This window comes from Lissotriton vulgaris, chromosome 10 (assembly GCF_964263255.1).
Source record: "Lissotriton vulgaris chromosome 10, aLisVul1.2, whole genome shotgun sequence".
NCBI lineage: Eukaryota > Metazoa > Chordata > Amphibia > Caudata > Salamandridae > Lissotriton > Lissotriton vulgaris.
In genome coordinates, this window is record NC_141698.1 from 368172534 (window position 1) to 368197704 (window position 25171).

A 25171-nucleotide genomic window follows, 5' to 3' on the forward strand; every position below is an offset into this window, starting at 1 on the left:
CTTGGGTACCAGAAAGTAGTGGGAGTAACAACCACGTCCTACTTCTGGCCCAGGAACGCGCTCGATGGCCCTCTTGGCCAAGAGGGCCGAAACCTCCTCTTGCAGAAGTTGCAAGTGATCCCCCGACACACGGTGGTATTGAGGTGGCATGGATGGAGGGGATGACTCGAAGGGGAGGGAGAAGCCCCTTCGGACAATTTGCAGCACCCACCTGTCCGAAGTGACTGTGTGCCAGTGGGAGAGGTGATGGCGAACCCTGCCTCCCACAGGCGTCACATGGGCCTGAAAACTCGGACTAGGAAGGTTTTGAGGCAGGGGCTGCTGAGGGAGGTGTGGACTGGCCTCGCCGTTGGCCCCGACCACCGCCACGGCGGTTCCCACGTCCGCCACCGCGTTGCTGAACATTCTGCGGTGCGTGGCTGACGGTACGTGGTGGGGCGCCCCTTCCGTGGCCACGAAAGGAGCGAAAGGCACCCGATTGCTGGCGTGGGGCCGTAAGGCCCAAGAACTTGGCCGTGGCCCTGGAGTCCTTGAAACGTTCCAGCGCATGGTCTGCCTTGTCGCCGAAGAGGCGACGGCCATCAAACGGCATGTCCAGGAGGGTGGCCTGGACATCGGCCGAGAAGTTGGCGGACCTCAACCAGGCGTGGCGTCGAACCGCCACCATCGTTGCCATCGCCCTGCCCAGTGAGTCCGTAGTATCCAGCCCACACCGGATAGAAAAGCGTGCTGCATCTCGGCCGTCCGCCAGGGCTTGGCTGAGTTTAGCCTGGACCTCCTCCGGGCATCTAGGCAGCACCTCCGCATCCGTGTCCCACAGAGTGTGGGTGTAGCGGCCCAAGAGACAGGCGGTGTTCACAGACCGCAGCCCTAGGCTCACAGACGAGAAAACCTTCTTCCCGAACTGTTCATATCTCTTGGATTCCCTGTCGGGCGGGGCCGACGGGAATGCGGTTTGGGAGTTTGAGGCCTGGATGACCAGACTCTCGGGGGTGGGATGGGTGGACAAAAAGCATGGGTCGCCCGGTGCCGGGCGGTAGCGTCTGGCCACGTTCCTGTCCACAGGGGGGCCTGTGGCGGGCTTGGACCAAGTGCCCAGAAGAACGTCACACAAGGCCTCGTTGAACGGCAGGAGGGGCTCCGCGGAGCCGGACTGCTGTTTGAGGACCTCAGTGAGGAGATTAGTCCTCACGGCCGCGACGGGGAGCTGAAGGTTTAAGGCCTTAGCTGCCTTCGTCAACACTACGCTGTAAGCAGAACCCGCCTCCGAAGCCACAGTCGGGGGCGACGTAAATCCAGTGTCTGGCGAGGTGTCAATACCACTGGCCTCCCCAAGCTCATATGTCCAGTCCTGATGTGACTGGCAATCACGTGCCAGAGGGTCCTCGGACCCCTCCCATTGCTCCTCGTCACCTGGCTCCTGGAGACCAGGATTAACAGCCAGGGCCTCCTCGTGGAGATAGAAGTCTCCAAAGGCCGACGGAATCGGCGCCCAGCGGCACCCCTCCGACTCCTGAGTAGGACCGTAGGAAACATTGGGGGCGGCAACCACATCGGCTGCCGGGGACGACACCTGAAGGGACGGCGCCGGCGAGGTCGTAAGGTCGACCGGCGAGGTCCCGGATCCGGAGCCAGATCCAGCGAGGTCGTGCGGCGCCGGGACCGAAGTCGCCAGCGGCGCCGGGGCCGAAGCACCCGACCCGGAAGGACCTCCAGACTGAGCCGATCGGCCCGAAGGCGTCACGGGAACCGACTGAGGAGGGAGGGCCCTCATGGCCATGAGGTACCTCTCGACCTCCTCCTGCGACGCGCCGTGCCCAGGGACCCGAAGGTGTGGGGCAGGCGGCGACGCTTGCGACTCCCGCGGAGCCGCGTGGGCGGTGTCGCCCGAGTCTCCGGCCGCATCGTGCGAGGGGCGGGTCGGAGGATCGATGGTGTCGCTCCGACCTCTCATGCCTCTTACCTGAGGACTTGGAACCAGACGATCGGTGTCCGCTCCCGGAACGTCGATGACTCCGACCTCGCGACCTGTCCCTCGACCTCCCGTGGGACCGGGACCGGGACCTGGAGCGGCGCAGGGCAGACTGCCTCAGCTCGAGACGCTTGCGGGACCGCTCCCGCCTAGCCTTCGACGTCAGGGCCCGGCAGTCGGAGCAGGATCGATCGTCGTGGTCGAGGCCTAAACACTTCAGGCACCGGCGATGGGGGTCCGTGACCGACATGAGTCGGCCGCACTTCGAACAAGGCTTGAACCCGGGCATCCCTGGCACCGATAGTCGAGAAGTCGACTAAAGAGAAGATCAAAAGATCAAAAAGTTTTCAGTCAAAAAGTGACTGGGGGTAGAGCTTCTTCCGGATCTGCGCTAGCTGGCGCGGAAAAAAGAAGAACTGACGTCAGCGCGCATGGGCGCCGTCTAAGTACTCCGACGACGTCATCCCGGCGCTCACGACGCCGACAACGGACGCGGAGCCGCAGACGACGCCTACCGGCGCGCAGGGGTATTGCTACGCAAAAGTTTCCGGATCCAGTCTGACGCCTGAGGATATTCTAAGGTAAGGAATCTATCACTAACGTGTCTCTTTCAGATATATAGAAATCTTTCAGTGTACAGTTATACAAACACAAAAACTGGTCGAGTACACCTAATAATTTGGATAATTATCCTCTGCTCTGGGGCTGCCCCCATTTTCACTGGGTTCAGGTGGCACGCAGGAGTAAATAATGGCCAGCGAGACACGCCATACATGTGTAGTTAGTTACACTACAGAGGTTTACGGGGCAGACTTTTTCACATTATTAAAATTCATTTATGCTGCTAGGGCATTGCTTTTCAAGTTTTGCTGACAACTTTTAAAAAGCGGCTCAGGACAGTGCCATCAGCCAGCACTCTTCTGCCCAGTGAGCTCGCAGCCCCAGTACCGCTCACTGAGTCCCCGGGGCATTGAGCGCAGAAGACATTACCAGAGCTGCCGCTGCTCGGTGAACCCTCCTGGGTGGAGGGAAGAGAACCGGCACGGAACTCAAGACATGTCTCCAATGGACGCCTCTGCAGGGCCAGGAAACACCTGCAAATGTAATCACGTTTACGGAAGTGAAGAGTTTTTTTATTTTTGCACGGTCAAAGTAAGGAAACTGCTCCTTTCTCCGTTTTTGTCATGTCTCTTTAGCCTGTAGAAAGACTGACCCTATTAGTTACATTTTTAGAAATCTGATTTTTAAGCGCCCTAGTATGCCTGTAGATTTAAAAGACTGCCCTTCATGTATAATTTTAGAGGAAATGAATGTTGTGCGTAACTCGCTCTAGTCAAGTACCAAAAACGGCTGAGGATTTAAGGGGTCGTGCACTCGCTGATCTGTTAAATAAATAAAGTCCCTCCGCGTTGGATTTTTTTCTACCAAGGAAGCTGTCCCTCCAAGGCTGGAATCCTTGGAGTAGGTGGTTGTCACGAAGCACTAGCATTTCCTTGTCAGGATTTACACTGGAAAGGCAGTTTATACACAGAAGCCACAAGTCTGCGATGGAAACATTCAACTTCCTAAAAGTTGAAACAGTACACGAGGCGCGCGTGTTTTTGGCCGAACTAGAGGCCATCATAGGGGACAGGAAGCGGTTGGGGTGGAGGGCCAAATCACATTTGCCTTCTTCCTTTCCACCCCACCCACGGCAGAAGAAAACTTAGTCAAGGAAATGCACAATTTTCACAGCAATTAGGACTAAATGCAGTTATTAGGCAGGAGGTCTTGGGGCAGAGAGGATGGTGAAGAGGGACTAAGGAAGGGGTGGAGGTGGTGAGGAAGAGACGAGTGAAAACATGTTCCCCCTGCAAAAATAAAATCACAATTTGAGATATTCTAAGTTGTTAGTGTACATTTTATTTACAGTAGCGGTAATTTAATTGCATGCGTTGGTATTGTAAACTACAATAAAACATACTGGACTTTTTATCCTGAAGACAATGTGCACCACCTAATGGTTTGCCAATGTTCTTTCTCCTCTCCTACGATTATCTAAATCAGGTCGCACAGCTCAGATAATTAACTCCGTGTCAGTTTGATTACCACCCCGCGTCTAATTCCAGTTTATCCAAAGCATGACCAAACAGGTGAACCAGGGAATTACAGATAGACCCTAATCCACCCCTAGCCTTCTCCCAGAAAAGTGCTTCGACGATGCCTTTAGTAGATCGATGGAGCCTGTTACCAGCAGATAGCTACAGACACAAAACAAAAACAGATTGCTCTTGAAGATACAACTGTAGGCGAATGTCGGCCTGGGCATCGAACAAGGAAGGCTACAGAAAACATAGGACATTGCTCGAAATGACAGTTTACCAGGAACGGCAGCACTGAGTCAGAAAAGGTTTCCATCCATATAGCCCTGATCAGAGAGAGCAGGCACCCCAGCACGGCTGCCAGTTAACCATAAAATACATAGGAGGGATAGAGCTCTGGGAAGAGTGGGGGGGTCTGGCAATCATGGTGAAAGATTCGTGGACCCTTCAAGTTGAGCCCTTGGAAGAACTTGGAGTTGGGGAAGTAATGAGCTTTTCCCTGGTCCTCTCTCCTCATCTCACTTTGGGGGGCACGTTAATTTATCGACCCCCAGGACCTGCAGGATCGTTTCTGGCAGCACTGCTTGAGTCTATGGTATCTTGAGCTCTGAGATTCCCGCATTTTTTCTTGCTGGGTGATTTTAATATCCATGCTGAGGTAGCGGCTCTCCCTGATTGCAAAGCTCTGTGTGATTTCTTTGACCTGGCACATCTCTCCCAGTGGGTCTCTCTACCTACTCACTCGGGGGTCACACTTTGGATGTGATTTGTTCTAACTTTCCCCTCCAGGTGGAAGCCTCTCAAGCTTTGACATGGTCGGATCATCAGCTGATCAGATTTGCGTGGTCAGCTCCAAAAACTACCACTAGGGGAGCCAAAACCATTTGTGCCAAGAAAATTAACAAAGACTTTGGGTGCCACCCTGAATAAGTGTAGGCCCGTGTTAGGCTCTGATCTTGCTAAAGCGGTGCTGAACTTTAGAGAATGGGTGGAAGCGGGGGTGACCGCGTCTTCTAAAGGGGGGAGCAGTGGTAGAGCTCGCTCCACCCCTTCTAAGCCTTGGTTCTCCCCTGAGCTGCGCACTCATAAGCTGGCCTGTAAAAAGCTAGAACGGGCCTGGCGTCAAACCTATTGCCCCCTAGCTAAGGCTGCTTTACGGGGGGGAGCAGAGAATCTACTATGCCAGCATTAAAACAGCTAAGGGCGAATATTTTGCCAACCGGATTGAAAGGGCTAACAATAGCAGTCGCAAGATCTTTGCGATTGTTAATAGTTTTCTTTCCCCCTGTGCTGAGCAGCGGACGGTTCCAGCTTCTGGGGCATGGTGCGAGAGCTTGTCCGTGTTTTTTGAGCAAAAATAGCGGCTATTCAGTCCAGTTTTAGCTCCAGCCACTTTTTGGATGGCTCTCTCCATCTTTCCTCTCCTCTAGGGTGTTCTTCTCCCCGGATAGTGGAGCTCACTCCTCCCACAGCTACCGACACGCTGGCCGTGATTAAATCCTTGAAATCAGGATCTCCATCTGATCTGTGTCCGGCGAGGGTGTTGGCATGTGTAGCTGATGTGGTGGTGCAGGAAGTGACGCATATCGTCGGCCTTTCATTTAAATCAGCCACAGTACCTGCCGAGTGGAAACAAGCTAAGCTCCTACCCCTGCTGAAAAAGGCTGGAGCCGACCCTGATGTGCTGGCCAATTACCGGCCAATCTCCCTGCTCCCGGCTATGGCAAAAATTGGCCAAAATTTGGCTTTCCGGCAGCTTAACGAGTTTGTGGAATCATCTGGGGCTCTCCATCCCGCTCAATCTGGTTTCTGTGCTGGGCACAGCACGGAATCTGCTTTGGTGGAGATCTCTGAGGCTGTTAGGGAGTGTCTGGACTGTGGCGGCAGAGCGGCTCTAATTTTATTGGACCTCTCTGCCGCGTTCGACACAGTGCCGCACCAACGCCTCCTCGCTCGACTTGCTGACATTGGGGTCTCGGGCCTTGCCTTGGACTGGCTGCGCTCCTTTCTCTCGTCTCGATTCCAGCAGGTTTGGCTCCCTCCTTTTTCATCTTCGGCTAAGCCTCTCACGACTGGGGTCCCTCAGGGCTCCACTTTGAGCCCTCTTCTTTTTAATGTTTATCTGACCCCCCTGATAGAGCTAGCCGAACAACTGGGGGCCAAAATAATCGCCTATGCCGATGACACGCAGCTGTTGTTCACCTGGCCCAGTGCTGTCTTAGATACCGAGCGGATTCAGATCTGTCTATCCTCTGTTTTCAATTGGTTAGCCTCCGCTCAACTGAAGTGCAATGAGGATAAGACGGAAATACTGCTCTACGGTCAATTCCCCCCTAACTTTAGAGAATTACTCTGGCCGGTGGGTTTCCCGATGCCCTGTTCAGTTAATGTCCTCGCTAAGAACTTAGGGGTCTGGTTTGGGGAAGACCTCCGGTTTGAGGGGCATATCAAGAAGCTGACAGGAGGCTGCTTCGAGACTCTGAAGGCGCTGCAGAAGTTTTTCCCTTATCTGCCTGCGTCAGCAAGAGAGTCAGTAGCGAGAGCTTTAATTCTCTCGCGCCTCGACTATGCCAATGGCCTGCTGAGTGGATCCCTGGCTTACATGGTGAGGCGTCTCCAGGTGAATCAAAACGCAACCGCCAGACTGTTGGGTAATATTTCCAGCCGGGTTAGCGTAAGGAATCACTTGCAGAGTCTGCACTGGCTGCCAGTTTCTCAAAGGATTCCTTTTAAAATTTTGACTCTGGCCCAAAAAGCTATCAATGGACAAGGACCCGCCTACTTGATGAAACGATTTAGTCGCTACTCTCCCAAGAGACTCCTGCGCTCAACATCTGCTGCAGGTACCGCGCTTCCGGCTCACCCGGCTGGGAGGGCAATCAGTGGCGGTGAAGGCCGCTTTGGCCTGGAATGAGCTCCCTCTATCCTTGCGAGCTACCGTGAATTTTATTTCTTTTAAAAAAGCGTTGAAAACCCATCCGTTTCGGCAAGCCTTCTAGTTTTCTTTTCTTCGTAGTGTTGGCTGTGTAATCTGTTTCTTCATCTTCGCGCCAGGATACTCCGGCAGTAATTGAGCGGGTTATAAAACAGCATAACATAACATAAAGCTATTTTAATGCAGCATTTATATTCCTAGATTTGTATATGCTTTGTTGTTTTTATTGTTTATGGTAAATAAATATACCTTTTTAGGTCTCGCCTGTCGATGCGCATGCGCATCGAGCAAGCGAGAGTATTGGGACTTATCCACTCTTTATCCACACTGCAAGGAATCGTGGCGATTCCTTGCAGTGCCCGTGACTTTTAAGCTCAATGCGCATGCGCATTGAGCTTAAAAGCGCGTGCACGTCCGTCTTTGTTTACCCGCTCCGCCCCCTCCCCTTCCCACCGTGTCGCATTTCTCCTCCCCCTCCCCTCTCCTCCGTCCGTCTTGTTAGTTTAATTTAACCCGCTCCGCCCCCTCCCCTTCCCGCCGTGTCGCATTTCTCCTCCCCCCTCCCCTCTCTTCCCTCCGTCTTGTTTGTGTTTACTAACACGTCATTTATACCATGAATCTAAGCAACGTATGGTGAGCTTTCGGAACGACAAGATGGCCGGCCCCATTAGCTCTTTTCACCTTTCCGCGTTGTCCTTTCTCCGTGTTTGTTATCCTCTAAAGCACGTGTGACCCATCGACGCAGCGTTGTGCGTGCTTTTAAATAATGGCGCCTCCGCTTTCGCTTCAGATATGCCGGTCACCATGCCGAGTTTCAAACGTTTAGCTCCGTAAAGGTAATCTTTTTTATAATGAGAGGCACTATTTTATGCGTGATGGTTGGATGACCTGTGCTCCCTGCCCGGTTCTATTTAGCCAAGTGAGTCGTCTCATGTTCATGAGCCATTTAGTTACATAACTTTGCTAGTACTGTTAGTGCTTCATTTTGCTAATATAGGATGTGCATGCTTGAATGGCACGTTCCGCGGAACGCTTGCAATGGAGTTAACTGAGTCGACGTTGCCGGCTAACCCGCATTTGCCTCTTTGGAACCATTTTATTGACATAGACCCCTCTAAGTGTAGGACTCTTGTTATGTTTTCCAGGTGTTTCCATTTTTATAGTGTGCACTTTTTTCACGTTTTATCCGTCTGTGGTTTTACTTTTAGTCATCCATTGTTGCGTCACGTAGTGCACATCACTCTGTGCGTCCCATCACCTTTTTGCGCTGTTGACACTTAGTGACTTACATCATCAAGTCTTACATAGTGTACGTTACTGTACTGCTATAGAGGCACCACACACAGTGACACTTATGTTTATAGGTCAACTGTGCTTGCCCCCATCAATGGGCCATTTGTCATTTAACCAGGAGTTAGTACTGCATCTACACCATTCCTGCACTTTTTTATGCGATGGGGCTTGGTTCCTTGTTAGTTGTGCCGCATATGTTAATGTCTCAACGGTGCCTGTTCCTTTCAATATGATATGTGTTCCTATATATTTGGAGATGATATGATATGCACATCATGCATGCAACTTTTGAAGCGATTATTCCTTGTTTCTCGTAATTGGGCTTTTGTTGATTTAGGCTTGCGCAATGGAGGGCCACTTACAATAGGTAATCTTGCTGTGTCTCGCAACAATTCGGCTGTGGTGGTTCTGTACTTTCTTGATCCTTGTTTTCTTTTTTTCTTATCGACATACTGCAATGGTGTCCTGATTGTTTTCTCTTTTAACAGACTTCACAACATGAACCATTTACTATAAAGCCCCTCCCCCTCAAACCCTCACCCACCCTCCCTCACCCTCAACCCCTCACCCTCAAACCCTCACTCACCCTCAACCTCAAACCCTCACTCACCCTCAACCCCTCACCCTCAACCCCTCACTCACCCTCAACCCCTCACCCTCACTCACCCTCAACCCCTCCCTCACCCTCAACCCCTCACCCTCACTCAATCACCCTCAACCCCTCACCCTCAAACCCTCACCCTCAAACCCTCACTCACCCACCCTCAACCCCTCACCCTCACTCACTCACCCTCAACCCCTCACTCTCACTCACTCTCACTCACTCACCCTCAACCCCTCCCCCTCGACCCCTCCCCCTCCCCCTCAACCCCTCACTCACCCTCAACCCCTCACTCACCCTCAACCCCTCACCCTCAACCCCTCACTCACCCTCACTCATCCTCACTCACCCTCAACCCCTCACCCTCACTCACCCTCAACCCCTCACCTTCAACCCCTCACTCACCCTCACTCAGCCTCAACTACTCCCCCTCACTCACCCAAAACCCCTCACTCACCCTCACCCTCACTCACCCTCAACACCTCACTCACCCTCACCCTCACTCACCCTCACCCTCACTCACCCTCAACCCCTCACCCTCAACCCCTCACCCACTCACCCTCACTCACCCTCACTCACCCTCACTCACCCTCACTCACCCTCACCCTCACTCACCCTCAACCCCTCACCCTCATTTGAGTTAGAGCTTTTAGAATTGTTTATGGCTTTTTTTATTTGTAATTCTTTAGCATTGGCTACAGGAAAGAAAAATGCTAAAGATTTACAAAAAAAACCCATAAACAATTCTAAAAGCACTAACTCTAATGCTGCGAGACCTATTGCATTTCCAATGCTTGTTGTTATTGTATTGCCATTTGTTGAATGTGAATTTATGAATGTATTAAGCACACAATTCTAGTCTAGCTGGACTGTGAGTAAGAAAAACAGAAAAGTTTCACTTGAGACCACAGGAAGAACTGTTGCTTCAACTCCTGATGTGAAGGGGCTCACAGGAGGACAGGGGGTTAAATGGGTGTACTAAGGGTTACCTCCATAACCTTCACCCTTCACACAAGACACAGTCGAAGAGCCTAGATGAGTTTGTATTTCCAAAATAATCGACCTGATCTAATTCATCATCGTAAACTTCATGCAATGAATAATGTAACATCAGATCTCTCTGAGAACAACTAATTCCCCCCCCCCCCCCCAACTGCGAAAATCATCTAAAAGCGAAAATCAAGTAACTGTCCTTTACCTTGAAATTGCAACATAAATATTGAATGAAACAGAAAAACAGTTCGGCCTGGAATGAATGATGTAGTAACTTTCCGGCAAACTAGAAGCCTGCCCGTTCTCAGCGATACACCCTGTCCCCAGAGCCCTCCCAGATGATGAAATGTGTACCTTGGAGAGAGCGAGAGACCGAAGGACGATGCACGCCTGTCCAGAGTCTATACTGTGCGGGATTAGTCGAAAAGGACAGGTTGGATTATAATCCCGACCCACCTGGTCTCAGTAATCGGGAGATCCTACCCCCGTTTACCTGCGGCTCGCCCTCAGGAGAGCATGGCCGGACGAAGAAAAGAAACTCGTTGGGACAGCAGGTTATGTGTCGGAAACTGGGGCCTTGTGAAGATGCCAGCAAACAGAGAACACGAACAAAGGGTAAAGTGTAAGCGCGATGTAACTGCGAGACCTATTGCATTGCATATGCTTGTTTATATTTTGGATGTAGCTCTGTCCCTCTAAGGAACAGGGACTAGGTTTACAGAATGTTGTGAATGGCTGTCTGTTGTCCTGTGTAGGCCTCCAGCACTGCATTCACAGCCACTCAGTAGGATTCACAGAGGGAATACTTCGTCATTCACCGGATTTCTGCAAATTCTACTTAATGTCAGTTTTTCAGATTAGTACGTAAATCACAGAACAAATAAAAACTGGGTCTTAATGAAGCATTGAGCAAACACTTTTCGACCTGATCAGGCGCTAAGACTTTTGAGGCCTGGTGAACAAATGGCAGGTCTCAAAGCATTTGCAGTTTCTTGCACAGGGACTGCTTTGTGACTCTACCTCGCCTTTGTACTGTGGTTAATGTAAAAAGCATTTGCAAAGAAGGTCTCCCACTGGCCAAGCACTAAGTAAGGTAAAGGCATACATCACCTTAACCGACACCAGAGTGCGGGGTGACAGAGGATGGACATGCCCCGTCACCCTACAACCATAACCCGACAGTCACCACAGAGGGCTCACCTCCTTGGGAAGGTGGGTGCGAGCGCAGTCTGACAGTCTCCGACCCCCCCTGCTCCCTCGGCAGCTCGCCACAGTACCAGGCACTGACTGGCAGGCGTTTATTCTTTGATGGGATTAAACCCCTTTGCTGGGGGGGGGGGGTGTTTTCCCCCAGCTGTGCGGGGGGGGGGCGCATAGCGCCCCCAGCGGAGCTGCCCTCATGACGAGCTGAGCTCGTCACGGCCGCACCCGATTTTAGAACGTTCAGCACAGCGGGGTAATTACCGCCACGTGCAAATGTTCCAACGGCCGTGACAAGCTCAGCTCGTCATGAGTACAGCTCAACTGTACTCCATGACGAGCTCAGCTCGTCACCAGCATGGATGAGGTTAAACACTTGCGGTGCTGCCCCGTCGAGAATGATAAAGGAGTCTGACTCGGCGCCCCCTGTTCCTGAGTGATGGGCTAACTCTTGTAAGATGCAGAGCCATGGAGGGCAGGTCGTAAACAAACAGGAAACAGGGTGCAGCTAAAAGGGTTAGGTAGGATAATGCTAAAGAGCGAGCAGGGGAGCCGCTAAAGGGGCAGAGTGCACCTACAAATGGACAGAACAGCTAAAGTGGGGCATGGGACAACTATTGACAACTACGGAATGGGAGCAAGAAGAAAGGAGGTGGCAGGCTGTCTCTAAAAACGGGAGATGCAACAAGATGTCAAATACATCCCCACATTCCCAGCGACAACAATGGGAAATTGGACTCCATCCCACGAGAATGGCGACAATGGCCCCTCAAGTTAAACTGAGGAAAAATGCTGAGTAAGCACATATGCAGAGGCAGCCAGGAGAGCAGCCGAGGGAGCTTTTCAGGATAAATATCTGTGCATCAACCAAACAGCTAGGTCAAGTTCATCCCTGTGTTGTTATCACAAGTGAAATGCGAACCCTAAGTCAGCGCCCACCTGTGTCTGGCTCACACCCCCAAACATGCCCGCTGCCCACCTCACGAGCCGCTGCTCGCCCTAACAGACGGGGTGGGCCTCGTACACATACAAACATTCAGGCATGACCCTAAAACCAGCCGAGGCGGACGGGGACCCACCCAGCGCCTCCCTCAGCTTGCGCTTCCTCCTCTCACGCCACCACAGCTTCAGAAAATAACATTCTTTACTTCCTCTTTTTGAACAAATTCTAAGAACAACCCGTTTTGTGGTGCGTGCAACAGCCTTCGAGTCAGGGACATAACAAAGGCCCCTGAAGCCCCTGCGGTTGGGGGTGAGGGCTAACCCTTCAGCGTCCCACAAACCTTCAGACCATTCATTCCGCTTAAGGCCAATGTATATTTGTAATATATGGTAAACTTGGTTGGCCGTTCTTTGCATTCTGCATTCTTTTGGTGTACACCACTGCTTCAAATCTTCCAGAGCTGCAGCTCCTAAGGCATATGTCTTTCATCTTAGAAATGTTTCCGTACAGACAATCCCCAATAGTGCCAAGCTGCATCGCTGCCACCTGGAGCCACGCGTGCACATCTCCTGTCCGAGGGAGGGAAAGTGAAAGCACGCCATGTGCGTGCAGTGTTGAAACGCCGCAAGCCCTACGTGCACATCGCCTGTCCGGGCACGTGCACATGCCGTGTCCAGGCACGCCGAAGGAAGACAGGGAGGGAACCAAACATGCTTCCCTCCCAATCAAAAGCACGGATTTGGCAAGTGCGCCATTAAGAAGCGTGGGTGGAGCTGCCACCCTCACTTCGCAAGCCAAACCGACGACAATAGGATCTCGCCAGGAGCGCGCAACGCAAGTGCTGCGTCGCTAGGTGAGACCTAAAAAGATCTCAGCTAAAAGGCCCCGCCAAGGGCGCCGATCGGATATTGCAGCGCCGACTCGATAAGGAGCAGACCCGATGATGAAGCAAGACACCCCACTGATGGGGGTGTGTGTGAGGGTCCCTTTCCAAAAGGAGTAGCCCTCCTCCTGCCTCTAGTGTGTACTTCTGTACACACTTATTTGCACATCAACCAACAGTGTTCACTAGGAACTGCATACCTTTCTGTTTTGTAATATTTGCCTTCTATCACAAATCTGAGGTATTTGCGATGAGCTGGATGAATTGGAATGTGAAAATATGCATCTTTCAAGTCTAGAGTAGACAAAGTCGTCCTGCTGTAAAAGTGGAACTACCTGTTGGAGGGGCACCATATGAAAGTGCTCTGACAGTATGTATTGGTTCAACTCTCTGAGCTCCAGAATAGGTCTTAATGAGCCGTCCTTTTTGGGAATCAGAAAATCGAGAGTAAATCCCTGAACCTTAGTACTGAAGTGGAACTGGTTCTATGGCTCCTTTCAGTAAGAGAGATTGCACTTCTTGTTCACACAAAAGCAAGTGGTCTGGTGACAGTTTGTGAGAGCGAGGTAGAATATTTGGAGGATTGGCGGTAAGTTCCAGGCAATAACGATGTTGAATAATTCCAAGCACCCATTTGATGGTGGTTATAGATTGCCAAATGGGGGGAAATTGTTGAAGGCTTCCTCCGACAGGCGTGGAATATTCGGAGGGAAGTCACTGTTTATTAGGGGAAGGGGAGTTACGGGGTGTGGTGCCCTTACCCCGGCCATTAGAGTGGTTTCCTCTACACCCTCCTCTAAAAAAGCCTCTTGAGGAAGAGGATTGGTTGTTACCCTTGTATGAGGAAGTGTTTTGGTCTGACAGTGTTGACTTGGACCCTCCCTGGTAAAAGGAGTGCCGAAAGGAGCCCCTGTTTGAAGGTGACTGAAGAGCTTCCATAGATGCTGCTTCCCCAGTGTCCCTTTTTATTTTTCAAGCATTTGATCAAACCCAGCACCAAAAAGATGTTCCTTGTCAAAAGGTGTATTTAAAATAAATTGCTGGACTTCAGGCTTAAAACCCGAGATCCTTAACCAAGCATGCCTTCTGAGTAGGACGCTAGTGTTGACCTCTCTAGTTGCGGTGTCAGCAGCATCTAGAGCACACCATATGGAAGTCTTGGGCTTTATGCTCATCTGGGAGATATTGTAGCAATTGCTCCATTTCATCCCAGTGCGCCCTGTCGTATCTGACTAGAAGGCCATGAGTGTTGGCAATATGCCAGTGATTGGCAGCTTGAGCAGCTATGCATTTGCCTGAAGCGTCAATATGTTTTGATTCCTTATCTGGGGGAGGAGAGTCCCCTGAGGTTTGGTAATGAGCTCTCTTGCAAGCATTGGATACTACCAAGGAGTCAATTGGTAACTGGCCTTTACAGACCTGTTGAGGAAGGTTTATTTTTTGTTGACTCTAGGAGTCAGGATTCGTGCATGAACAGGGTCTTTAAAATTTTCATTTGAGTGACTCATCATTCCTTTGAACATAGGGAGTGTTTGGCTCGATCTGTGTGTGGATCCTAGTGTCAAAATCCTCTTCTAAGGATTCTTTGTGGAGTACCACCCCATGGTATTGTGCGGCCATGGCAATACATTCTCGATAGGATACATTGTCATCAGGTGGAGATGGCTTGGCAGGGTAAAGGTCTGGAACATTATCCAATGGAGGGTCAATTGTATAATCCGTCCATGGATCTCCTGGTAAGTGTGTCTCCCTCATCAATATTATCTCCTTCAAGGTGAGACAAGTTGAGGAGGGTGGAGGAGATGGCGGTGGTGGATTTTGTAATGGCTGTTGTCATCAGGAAGCAATGCAAAACCGAGGTTAGAGTGTTTTACCGTACCTTCCAGTAAAGAACTTGAAATTATCTGTACTAGTATAAAAATCGGGTTCTCCTCGAGATACCGCCCCTCCACGGGTCCTGGGTGCTAGCATAACGGTCTTAGAACCTTACATCCGCCATGTCCTTATGACATCCTTTGACTCCCAAACCCTTCCGATAAATTGGAAAAAGGCAATTGTGTTACCGATTAGAAAAAAACCTAATGTAAGCCATGATGTCCTGGAGAATTTACGACCTATTTCTCTGCTACCCTACACCGCAAAAATTGCAGAGAAAATTGCAAATGGGCAATTGATGGAATTTGCGGAGAAGAATAATCTCCTACACCCATCCCAATCGGGGTTCCGAGGAGGCTTCTCTACTGAGACGGCCTTATTACGAGCCACCGAAACTCTACGTCAAGGAGATGACGCAGGCCTAACCATGACACTGGTCATGCTAGACCTCAGTGCAGCGTTCGACACTGTAGCACATATCACCTTGCTACAGTGTCTGCACAGAGGAGGTGTAACTGATAGATCACTCGGTTGGCTTAAATCGTTTGACGGGCAGAAGCCTTCAGGTTCAACGGGGCTCGTTTCAGTCTGAGGAGAGGGCATTAGAGCAGGGGGTACCTCAGGGCTCTGCTCTAAGTCCTACCCTTTTTAACTTATATATGGCCCCCCTGGCAGAGCTAGTGCAATCGTTCGGCGTAGAGATTGTCTCCTACGCCGACGATACACAGCTCTTACTCACCCTTTCCCAAACTCCTGCTGCTGGAGCCAATAATTTCCAAGCCTGTATGCAAGCATTGGCCACTTGGATGGATAATCACTGCCTAAAATTGAACGGCTCCAAGACAGAAGTCTTGGTGGTTGGTGGGGGATCAACGGCTCTGGACATGTGACTGGTGGCCAAGTTGTTTAGGCACTATGCCTACACCATGCCCTGACGCAAAGAATTTAGGGATATGGATGGACCCCAAACTCTCTTATGAAACACACATCAACCGTTTAGTAGGCAAGTGCTTTGGAGTCCTAAGGACTCTCAATAAAACCATGGACCTCCTTCCTCTGGAGGCTCGGCGCACTATGACCCAGGCATTGATTACGTCACGCCTCGACTACGGGAATGTTCTCTTCCTGGGAGCTTCTAGTAAAAGCATAGGACGACTCCAGATACTGCAAAATGCCGCAGCCCGCCTAGTGCTTAGACTCCCAAGAAGAGCCAACTCTAGAACCGCCCTGATGGCCCTCCACTGGCTCCCAGTGAAAAAAAGAAAAATGTACAAAGCCCTCCTAATATGTCATCGGATCCTTTGGCACAAAGCTCCCGGCTATCTGACAGGTCTGGTTACCTGGTATGAACCACGCAGATCGCTTAGATCGGGCGGCATGGGCAAGCTTGTGACCCACCGCTACAGGAGAGAAAAAAATGGGAGGTCGGTCCTTTAGAGTGGCGGCTGTCATAGAATGGAACAAACTTCCCATCAGTCTCCGCCTTGAGCCTTCGGAAACTATTTTCCGACGTCAACTGAAAACTCATCTGTTCTACTTATAGCCTTACTTTAATGCCCTCTGCCTCGCACTTCCCTCTCCTCTGGCGAGTTCTTATTCTCTCTTTTTTAGCGCGGGGACATGCCGAGATGGCGTAACATGCGCTCTATAAATGTCTTTATTATTTAATCTTGTGCTTAGAAGGCGGCTTGGCGTGAATGTCCTTTATCAGGATTACTGTACCGTTTCTTTTGTTTGGGATCCGATTTGGATGGTACAATGTCTATTTTCGGATCAGATGGTGCTGAAGGGACATCTTTGGTTTTCGGCACCAACAGTTTTAAGGCAGAGATGGAATGGCCTTTCGGCACAGAAGATTTTGGCTCCGAAGGCTGTTTCTTTTTCGGCGTGGAGGGTTTTGTCTTCAAGCCAACTGTGTGCTTGAGACCGGAAGGTTTCGGCTCAGAGATGGATTTAAACTAACTAGGTCCTGAACCGGAAGGCTTGACGATATGTTTTGGTGTCGAGCTGGGAGGCAGTGCGTCAGAAACATCATCTAGGTGCAGACCTTGGCCAGAAGGCAGAGGTGGTGCCGAAGCATTGAATTGTTTGAGAGTGGGTGGACGGGGCAAGGGGTCTTCTGTACTAACATCACCCTGTCCCTGCAGCACATCGTCAACGTTGAGGTTCCAACTATGAATACGACCCGGAAAGGGCCTGTTCTTCCTCAGCTGATGAGGGCGCGAGGTTATCTTGCTCAGAGTCTTCATCAAAGATATCTGGCGTCTCGTCGACATGTTGTCGCTGCATCTCAAACGTCGAGCCCGACGACCGCGGACAGTCTTCTTCTTTGTGCTCTAGAGACAAGCACAAGTTACATACCTGGTGTGATTCAGTGCATGGGTACTTGGCAAGGCACAGAGGACAGAATTAGAACGGAGTCCAGAACCGCTTACAAAACAAAACGGTCGAGGGTAGAGTGGATTGCGCACCGAGGGGAACCCAAAGAACGGTTTCGAACCTATGCGCAGCAGTACATGTCCGAACTTGACAACGGGAAAAGACAAACAATGGAGTTGATGCCCATGCGCACTATCACCGAAAGAAGGAGTCACCTTACCTTGTGACTGGAAAGACTTCTTTGAAGAAAAAGAACTTGCAAACATCTGGACCAGACACTAGATGGCAGGAGTATGCAAAGCATCTGTATCTACAGCACACATGCCTCAAACATAATGTTTGGTGAATGTTAGTGGAGGAGGATGCAAATTTTTAAACCAAATAAAATGTGGTTATTTAAAAATAGCAAGTATACACTGATAAAAGAGTGGATTAGAGGGTGGTGGGTTTTGTTTACAGGGAGGGCCTGGAAGCAGGGACTTGTGCACTTCTAGAGTATAGTCACCAAGGTAACCGCATTCTGTTGGTGATGCTACAGAGCACAAGTATGTTATGAAGTGAAGGCAACCGGTTTCACTGGGCAAGTAATTTTTTTAACTGATGTATGGCACAGAATATATTTCTAAAGGACTGCATATGAATCAGTGATTTGAGATTTTGAACAAAACGGTTGTGGAACCCACCTCAGGATTCTAGGTGTACCAGCAGAGATGTCTCTTTGGCTGAGCTTTTGAAGGGCAGAGCGGAAGCTTTAGCAGGTATCCAACGTACTTCGAATTACTACAAAATAAGGAACACGTGAAACCAATGTGGGGGTATGGTAATGGTATGCCATGCTAAGGGCAAGGTTAGTTCCTGAAGGTGGCTCGTGCAAGTATAACGGTGATAATAGATGAAATGTTTGTTGTTCCCATCGGATCTGAACCTCGCCACCAGAACAAGGAGAAGAAAGCTTTTGAGCATTAAAGGAGAATTCTTCAGCAGGAAGAGAGAATTGGAGGTGAAAAGCTGTCAAGCATATGGAGGGAAGACGTTTCCTCTCTCATAGGTAGACACAGCAAGAGTTTATCTATGAAACCTTGAGAGCAACCCAGATGGACTTAATAATGCCTGATGAAATACATAAGGAGTATGAAAAGCATGGGACTGGAATAAGTGTTAAATATATTTGACACATACGTGAAATATTTGTACAATGCAATAACGTTTATTTTTATTTAAAAGAGACTTTGATGTTTTTTGTTAGTTTTATAATATTATTGATTTTATTTTTTATTGCAAGCATATGCCCCAAAAAATAAAAAGAAGAAAAGTAAATTAAAACATGTTCCCTTTCTAAACGAAGAGGCTTAATGTTTGCAATGAAAAATGTTAAGTGAAAAAAGATCACCCATTACTTATAATTTGAATAGAACAGTACAGGTGTAGGTGCATTTGGAACATCACAGGTAAAGCATAGGTAAAGTGTTGGGAGGTTAATAAGGGCCGTGCACAAACGCTCCAATTTTTCTACATGCTCACATTTGAAGTTGATATCTTTTTAGACAAAGACCTAGCACATTTTGCTTGTGTGTCTGCATGCAATAGGTAGGAGTACTAATTAATATACTCCTATAATCAATGAAATAATCATAATGGTTGAATAACTTATCTTCTTCACCATTGTTTTAATTCTGGTTACAATGCGCTGTTTTCTTTTACTAAGCATTTCAAGTGCCCGTATTTTACACATGAATCTAATTGCTTCAATAAATGTTTGAAATGGAAATTTGTGTATTTCTTGTTTCTCCCTTTGGGCATGCATACGTTAATAATGAAAGGATAGCTCAGTTTCCACAATTTCCTTGGGGAAATTATAGTTGTCATGTTCTGAGGTTGCAAACACCATCTGATACCCTGTGAGGTTTAGGGTTCCAGATGGCACACTGAGCTAGCCAGGAATCCGGCCAACATATTCTGATGGTATGAGTGGACTCAGTCCCCGTATTCTTTAAGCTTATGTTGTTCAAATGCAGTTATACTGAATTAGTAGGAAACGTACGTCAAAAGGGGATTCTTATTGTTGCACAGAAAGGTACCATTGGCTTTGAATTACTGTAATCTGAAGACAGTTTAAACAGACCTGGATAACTATAAACAGACGAGGATAAAAAAAAAACTACTAACAAAAAAATTGTAAAAACAGTAAAGAATGGAAAGGAAAAAAGCATTGATCCACCAGTCTTGGCGCGGAAGTGTACTTCATTATAGGCAGATGTGTATATGATCAAACAAAATGCTCACTCACAGTGCAAGAGACAGTTGGTGAAGTGGGCTGACCCATTGCCTTATGCTGTATGCTCTGGTGGGTAGAAGACAAATGTGAAATGGCAGCTAGCAGGCCAATGAATGAAGAGGGCTGACCTAAAGCTCCTCATTGTTTCTAGAAATCTATATATTATGTATAATTTTAATGTCATTACATAAGGATGGAGTGACAGCGGTCCAGAGATCAAACCTAAAAACGGAAATCGCTTTTCACCTCGAACACCAATAGGCACTGGAATATTTGATTAGTGTTTGTGACCTTGTGTTCTAATTTGGTGAGCTTCTGGAATACTAAAACTCATCTTATAATGGCATTACATGATCCCCTCCGGGCAAAAGGCATACATAAGTGTTCCAATCACAGCTATGGCACCTTTGGGCAAATCACTTTATCTCCCTCTGCATATATGGGTATATATGCGTGACTTAATACAGTTGTAAATCACTGAAATGCAAGGTAACTGTGTAATTGGATGGGTAAATCATCTATTAATTTACTTGGCAAAATACTGCCAGGCAGTCCACACAAAACCCTTCTTTCAGATGCAGCAAAAGTACAGCTTGTGGTTATTCAGTGTACCTAGTGTCCCTTTTAATTAAATAGAAGGAGCACCTTGCCCCAGCTCCTTTCCCGGGGTGGGGGATACTGGTTTCTTGGCACCAATTTCTCACACTCCTTCCCACCTTTATTCGGGGCAGAAAGAAGGGGGGATCAACTCTCCTTTCCCCTTCTTAAACCTTGGCTGCTAGGGGGTTTTCCCCTCCTGCGCTGGATTTACAGGATCCCCATTGTTCATGACAAGGTCAACTCGTCATAAGCACAGGGCAGGTAAAACCCATGACGAGTTGACCTTGTCATGAGCACTGAAGGTGTTAAGGGACCTTTTTCCTTGGCCGGTCATCCCTTTTTCCAGTATTATTGCTCTGGCCCCTCCAAGGCAACCTGCATTTGAGCATCCATCCCTCCATAGCTACCTAGCTAGGTTTGGTCTATATGACTACCGCACTATAGACAGTACATGCATAAAGTCTAATCTAAGTCCAGTAGTACAGCAGTTGGCAAGAGTAAAACTCAAACACGGCCAAAGCATCAGGTGATACAAGAGCGCTAGGAGATTAAGCCACTCCCCCAGTTCACAGAGCAACTCACTCAGCATTACCATGGCGATGACGGGGCCGGAGCTCATGTAGCGGATCAAGGCAGGGTAGAAAGGTTTCCTCTTCAAGTCATGGTAGTGAGCTGCCAAAATCCCCTCAGGAGCCTGAAATGAAATGCAAGATGAGACAGCAGAAGTCAAGAAACGCCAGGTACACCACTCTGCCTCAACCTGGTACTGCAGTTCCACTCTCTCTTCCGGAAACAAGTCTTCACAAAAAGCTCTTTCAATGCATCTTGAAACATATCACACCTTCTCCCCGTTATTCCAGAAATGAGACACCCCCATGGTTTAGTCTTGTGGTACAGCCATCACAGCTTTTATAATTTTACCCAAAAAAGCAATAGCTGACTAGGACAATAATATATTGGGTATATCCCCAGAGAGCGGAGACATTCTTTTCCATTTCTTCTTATCGGACCATGGGTATGCCATAAGGGATCTGATGAAAAGTACTGGGCTCCAGCGACAAGTACAGGAAGGGACAATGGAAATAGAGAAATGGTACACATGTATCCGAGCGGCCGGTCCATTAAGGAGTCAAATAAACACACGGTGAAGTGCTTCAATGCTGTAGCATGGACTTTCAGGACCAGTCCAGACTCACTCCTCTGACCTCACTACACACTGAGAATAACCACAATCTGTTGAAGGCATTGCTTGTTTAGATCATACTATAGTAATCTCATGTAATTTGGCATTATGGTCGTTTAGCGAAGTTCTCAAAATTACACTATTGCACCACACTGCACAAGTACACACCATTCGTGGTAAAAACTTCACGAGCTTATGCGAACAAAGCGAATGAACAGGATGCAAGTTGCTGCTATTTTCGGTGCTTTGTATTTTCTGCGCTTTGTATTTTCTGCACTATTTAATGCAAAATGCACCTCAACGACGCACTAAAATTTAGCACAAAGTGCCGGTTTTGCATTTCATGTAATTTATGCAATTTTTCTGACATTTTACTTAATTACATAAAAGTAAATGCTTCTTGTTTCTCACAAACCCCTAGCCCTGGTAAGACGGGATAAATCACATCAAGCGCCTTACTGCCCATTGTTTTTTAGATCACAAATCAGGAAAGGACATGTCTGACTGACCAGAAACTAACTCCGATCAGTTTTTCACTTTATAGCACACAACCTAAAAGAGCTAATGACACCCACAAATTGCTGAGTTTCCAAGAAGCTTAGCTATGCTTTCCAAATGGACTAATGTAATGTACCCTAAACACCAATGTCCCCAATAGTCTGCTCGTTGAAAGCCCCATCCCACACCTTTGCCACAAATTTACTGTGCCTACTTGGCTGCCATAATCAGGTCCCTATTCCTCAACATTGTTAAAAGGCCCTTGGAACAGCAGACTAATCGCTTTCGAAGCTGTGTGCGATACCGGTGCCCATGTAACCCCAGCAGTACTGAGCTTTAGAGCTCATTTAAGGGGCAGATTTTGGTCTCCCGCAGTGGCATCTCCAGAGATTTTTAGGAAGACACAGGAGTCAGGTGAAACTGGAGGGTACACATGCAAAGGGCAATGTTGAATAGTGCATCTACGCATAGATGTGACATATATTAGGTATATAAATGTTTAAATTGTTTAAATATGATTTTCATTGATGTATCTCAATACATAAAAATGCAGATAAACATTGAACGTTACAAGCATTTTAAGTATGCGTTACAAGCATTTTAAGTATACATGTAGGCTCATATTGCCACAAACAATCACTGCTATCCAGTTAACGCTAGTTTGGTTTAACCCCTTCCATGCTGGTGACGAACCCCAGCCGTCACGCTCTGCGGCGCTCGTGTGCTGATGACGGCTGGCGTTCGTCACGGCCCCGCCCTGTTCTTTTGTTTACCGCACAGCGGCGGAAACGGCCCAGCATGGAAGGGGTTAACAAGGTGTAGTGTTTTGTTTTTGCGGAGTTGTCTTCCAGGCAATATTCAACAACGTTGGTATTGTGGCCCAAGGGGGTGGGGCAGGAAAAATGTAGCTAGGGCACGGTTCCCATCTGCCCCCCATACGCCTCCCCCACTATACCCCTAAAGAATTTAGTGGTCTTGCTCTAGATAGAACCATCTATGGTTTACAAAATGCCCGCCTTCTTATAAGAGGAGTGGAGGGAACTCTATTGCACTTACACATTCCACTAACTGAAACACAAATCCTTTTGCAGCCAGGCATGATCCAATCTTATTTTTACATACTTATAAAAAAATCGACCTAGAGCTTTGCTAACCGATTAGTCTAACCACTTGGTGAACCCTAAACGACTTATCTATTTATGCATTTTATTTCTGTATTGCTACCGGTTTGCGCAGTGTTGGGTCCCTGTAACGAGAAGGGAACAGCAGTAGCTAATCTGCTAGGGTGGTGGAGCGTCGCCCATGCCAGCAACTGCAAAACTTTGAAATAACGATAATAAAACGGGTTTATAATCTTTTTTGCTTTTGTGGGCAGGAGTTTAGGGACCTAATCGGTGACAGGCTGCATGAGACGCGATGCGCGCTGCTGTTAGTGTGCATGTCGGTTTGGCTGTCTGTCTTAGGTCGGCCAAACCAACATACGCACTGAGATGTCTCCAACCCAAGCTAAACTGCCAGGTTGGAGACAGCAGGCGCAGTCTCTCCAAAAGCGCAAATCCAAGGCGCTTAGGTCAATCCTGACGCTGCTCTCATGCTGCCAGCAGCATGAGAACAGCGTCTGGATTGGCAGCAGGGGAGTCTGGGAGCCTGTGCTGCAGTGGACTGGAGCCAGAGAGGAGCAGAAGAGCAGCGGGCGGCAGCAAAGTTATTTTTTATTTTCTTTGTCGTCTGTTGGACCCGGCCTCGAGGCCGACCGCCTTCTTCCCTTTCGGCAGTCCTGGCCGCTCCTGATGGCCGCTGAGCCTGCGCGTCCGACGCGCCCAGGTCCACCCGGGGGGGTGAACGACTCATCAAGTAACCGAAACCAAGACTTCCATCACACCTCCGGCCCCCTTCCAAGGAACTGGTTTCCCTCACACCTCTGAACTATCCCTGGGGGCTGGTTTCGATTGCACCTTGGGCCTCCTAGTGAGCTGGCTCCAGGTCCTGATGGGCGTCTGGGATTCCATGGGCGCATGGTCCAAAGCATCAAAGAACTACCGCCCAGACGATCAGGCGCCTGGCCCTCGGACCTCCGACCTCCTGCCTATGAGGGTCCGGACATCAAAGAGCTTGACGACTATAAGACAGCCGGCCTCCCACCTAGTCGGCAGTTGTATCTTGGACAAGAAGGCCCTGCTGATCTGATCGCGGCTGACTTCGAGGAGAACCGACTCTGATCCACAGAGCCCTGCTGACGTCATCGCGGCTCATCCTAGAACCTACGGAACTGAACCATCGGGGCCCTGCTGACGCTGTCGCGGCTCCCTCTTGAAGCACAAGACCTGAACATCCGAGCCCTGCTGACGCTGTCGCGGCCCCATCTACTTACGAGTACGACGGAGTACTCCTACCCAAGCCCCGCTGACGTCGTCGCGGCTTGACGAACTCTCTGGTCCGGCTGGACCATCGACGCTATCTTCACGAACAGCTTGAACCCGAAGTGAGTAGGACAGCAGTCCCCTTGCCAGCCCCGTACACCCCAGTTCGAGGATTGAGAACTGTGCGCCGGGTACGTGGCGTGCCCGCTGGCCCTCTAAGACTATCCCGCTCCCCCGTCCCCCTGTTACGAGACTCTCGCGATTCCTCGATCGCTGTGTATTGCTCTTTAATTAATCTTGATAAAGTCTTTCTTGATAAAGAATCATGGTGTGGTGTCTGCTCATAAGTGTGGTGTAACAGTGTGTACGATCAGTCCTCCCCGGTGGGGACTCCCCCTCGATAAGACTCTGCAGTAATTGTGGGAGAGGAGGTCCCGGGTGGTTAGGAGGATCATCTTGACCCCTGGGGTCACCGCCTTCCAACATTGGTGGCAGCGACGCGATACGAACCTACGTCTAAAGATCGTACCACTGACACACTACCTGAGCCTACACGCAGCAAACGCACAAGGAAAAAGCGACGATGACGACTAGAGAAGCTGGTACAAAGACAACCTTCGACAAGGACCTCCTGGAAGATTACACACATAAAGAGCTGACTCAGTTCTGCAAAGAACTGAGTATCCCGAGTACCGGACTAAGTACTAAGGAAGATTTTCAGAAAGCGCTGACCGCCTGGGTAGAGTCCGGAGCATCCCCTCCCCCGATCGAAGACGAGGGAGGGAGGCCACAGACCGAACCCGGTACACCGACCGGTGAGAGAACACAGCAATCAACCCGGAGCCCAGCAACCGGGAGAAAGCGGTCATCAGAGGAGATGACCGAGCGAGAACGTGACCGAAGCCATGAACTCGAACTAGCACGCCTCAAATTAGAGGGTGAGCTCAAACTCGCAGAGAAAAAGTTGGCGGTGGAGCAGTTGCGGCTCCAGGGAGAGCTAGAGGAGAAGATGCTCCAGAGGGAGCATGAAGGACGGAAACTTCAGCTCGAGCACGAGCGCAGCCTCAAGGAAATCGAATTGAAAGCCAGAAAAGAAGCAG

General features: G+C 49.3%; 1 protein-coding gene across 1 annotated transcript in view; it reads right to left on the minus strand.

Moving 5' to 3' along the window:
• The window catches only part of NME4 (NME/NM23 nucleoside diphosphate kinase 4), a 106653-nt gene that overhangs the window by 34127 nt on the left and 47355 nt on the right, over window positions 1–25171 (minus strand). Inside the window, exon 3 of the mRNA XM_086941188.1 lies at window positions 20623–20724. Within this exon, the coding sequence (XP_086797314.1) occupies window positions 20623–20724 (102 nt within the window). The remainder of the gene's footprint in view (window positions 1–20622; window positions 20725–25171) is intronic.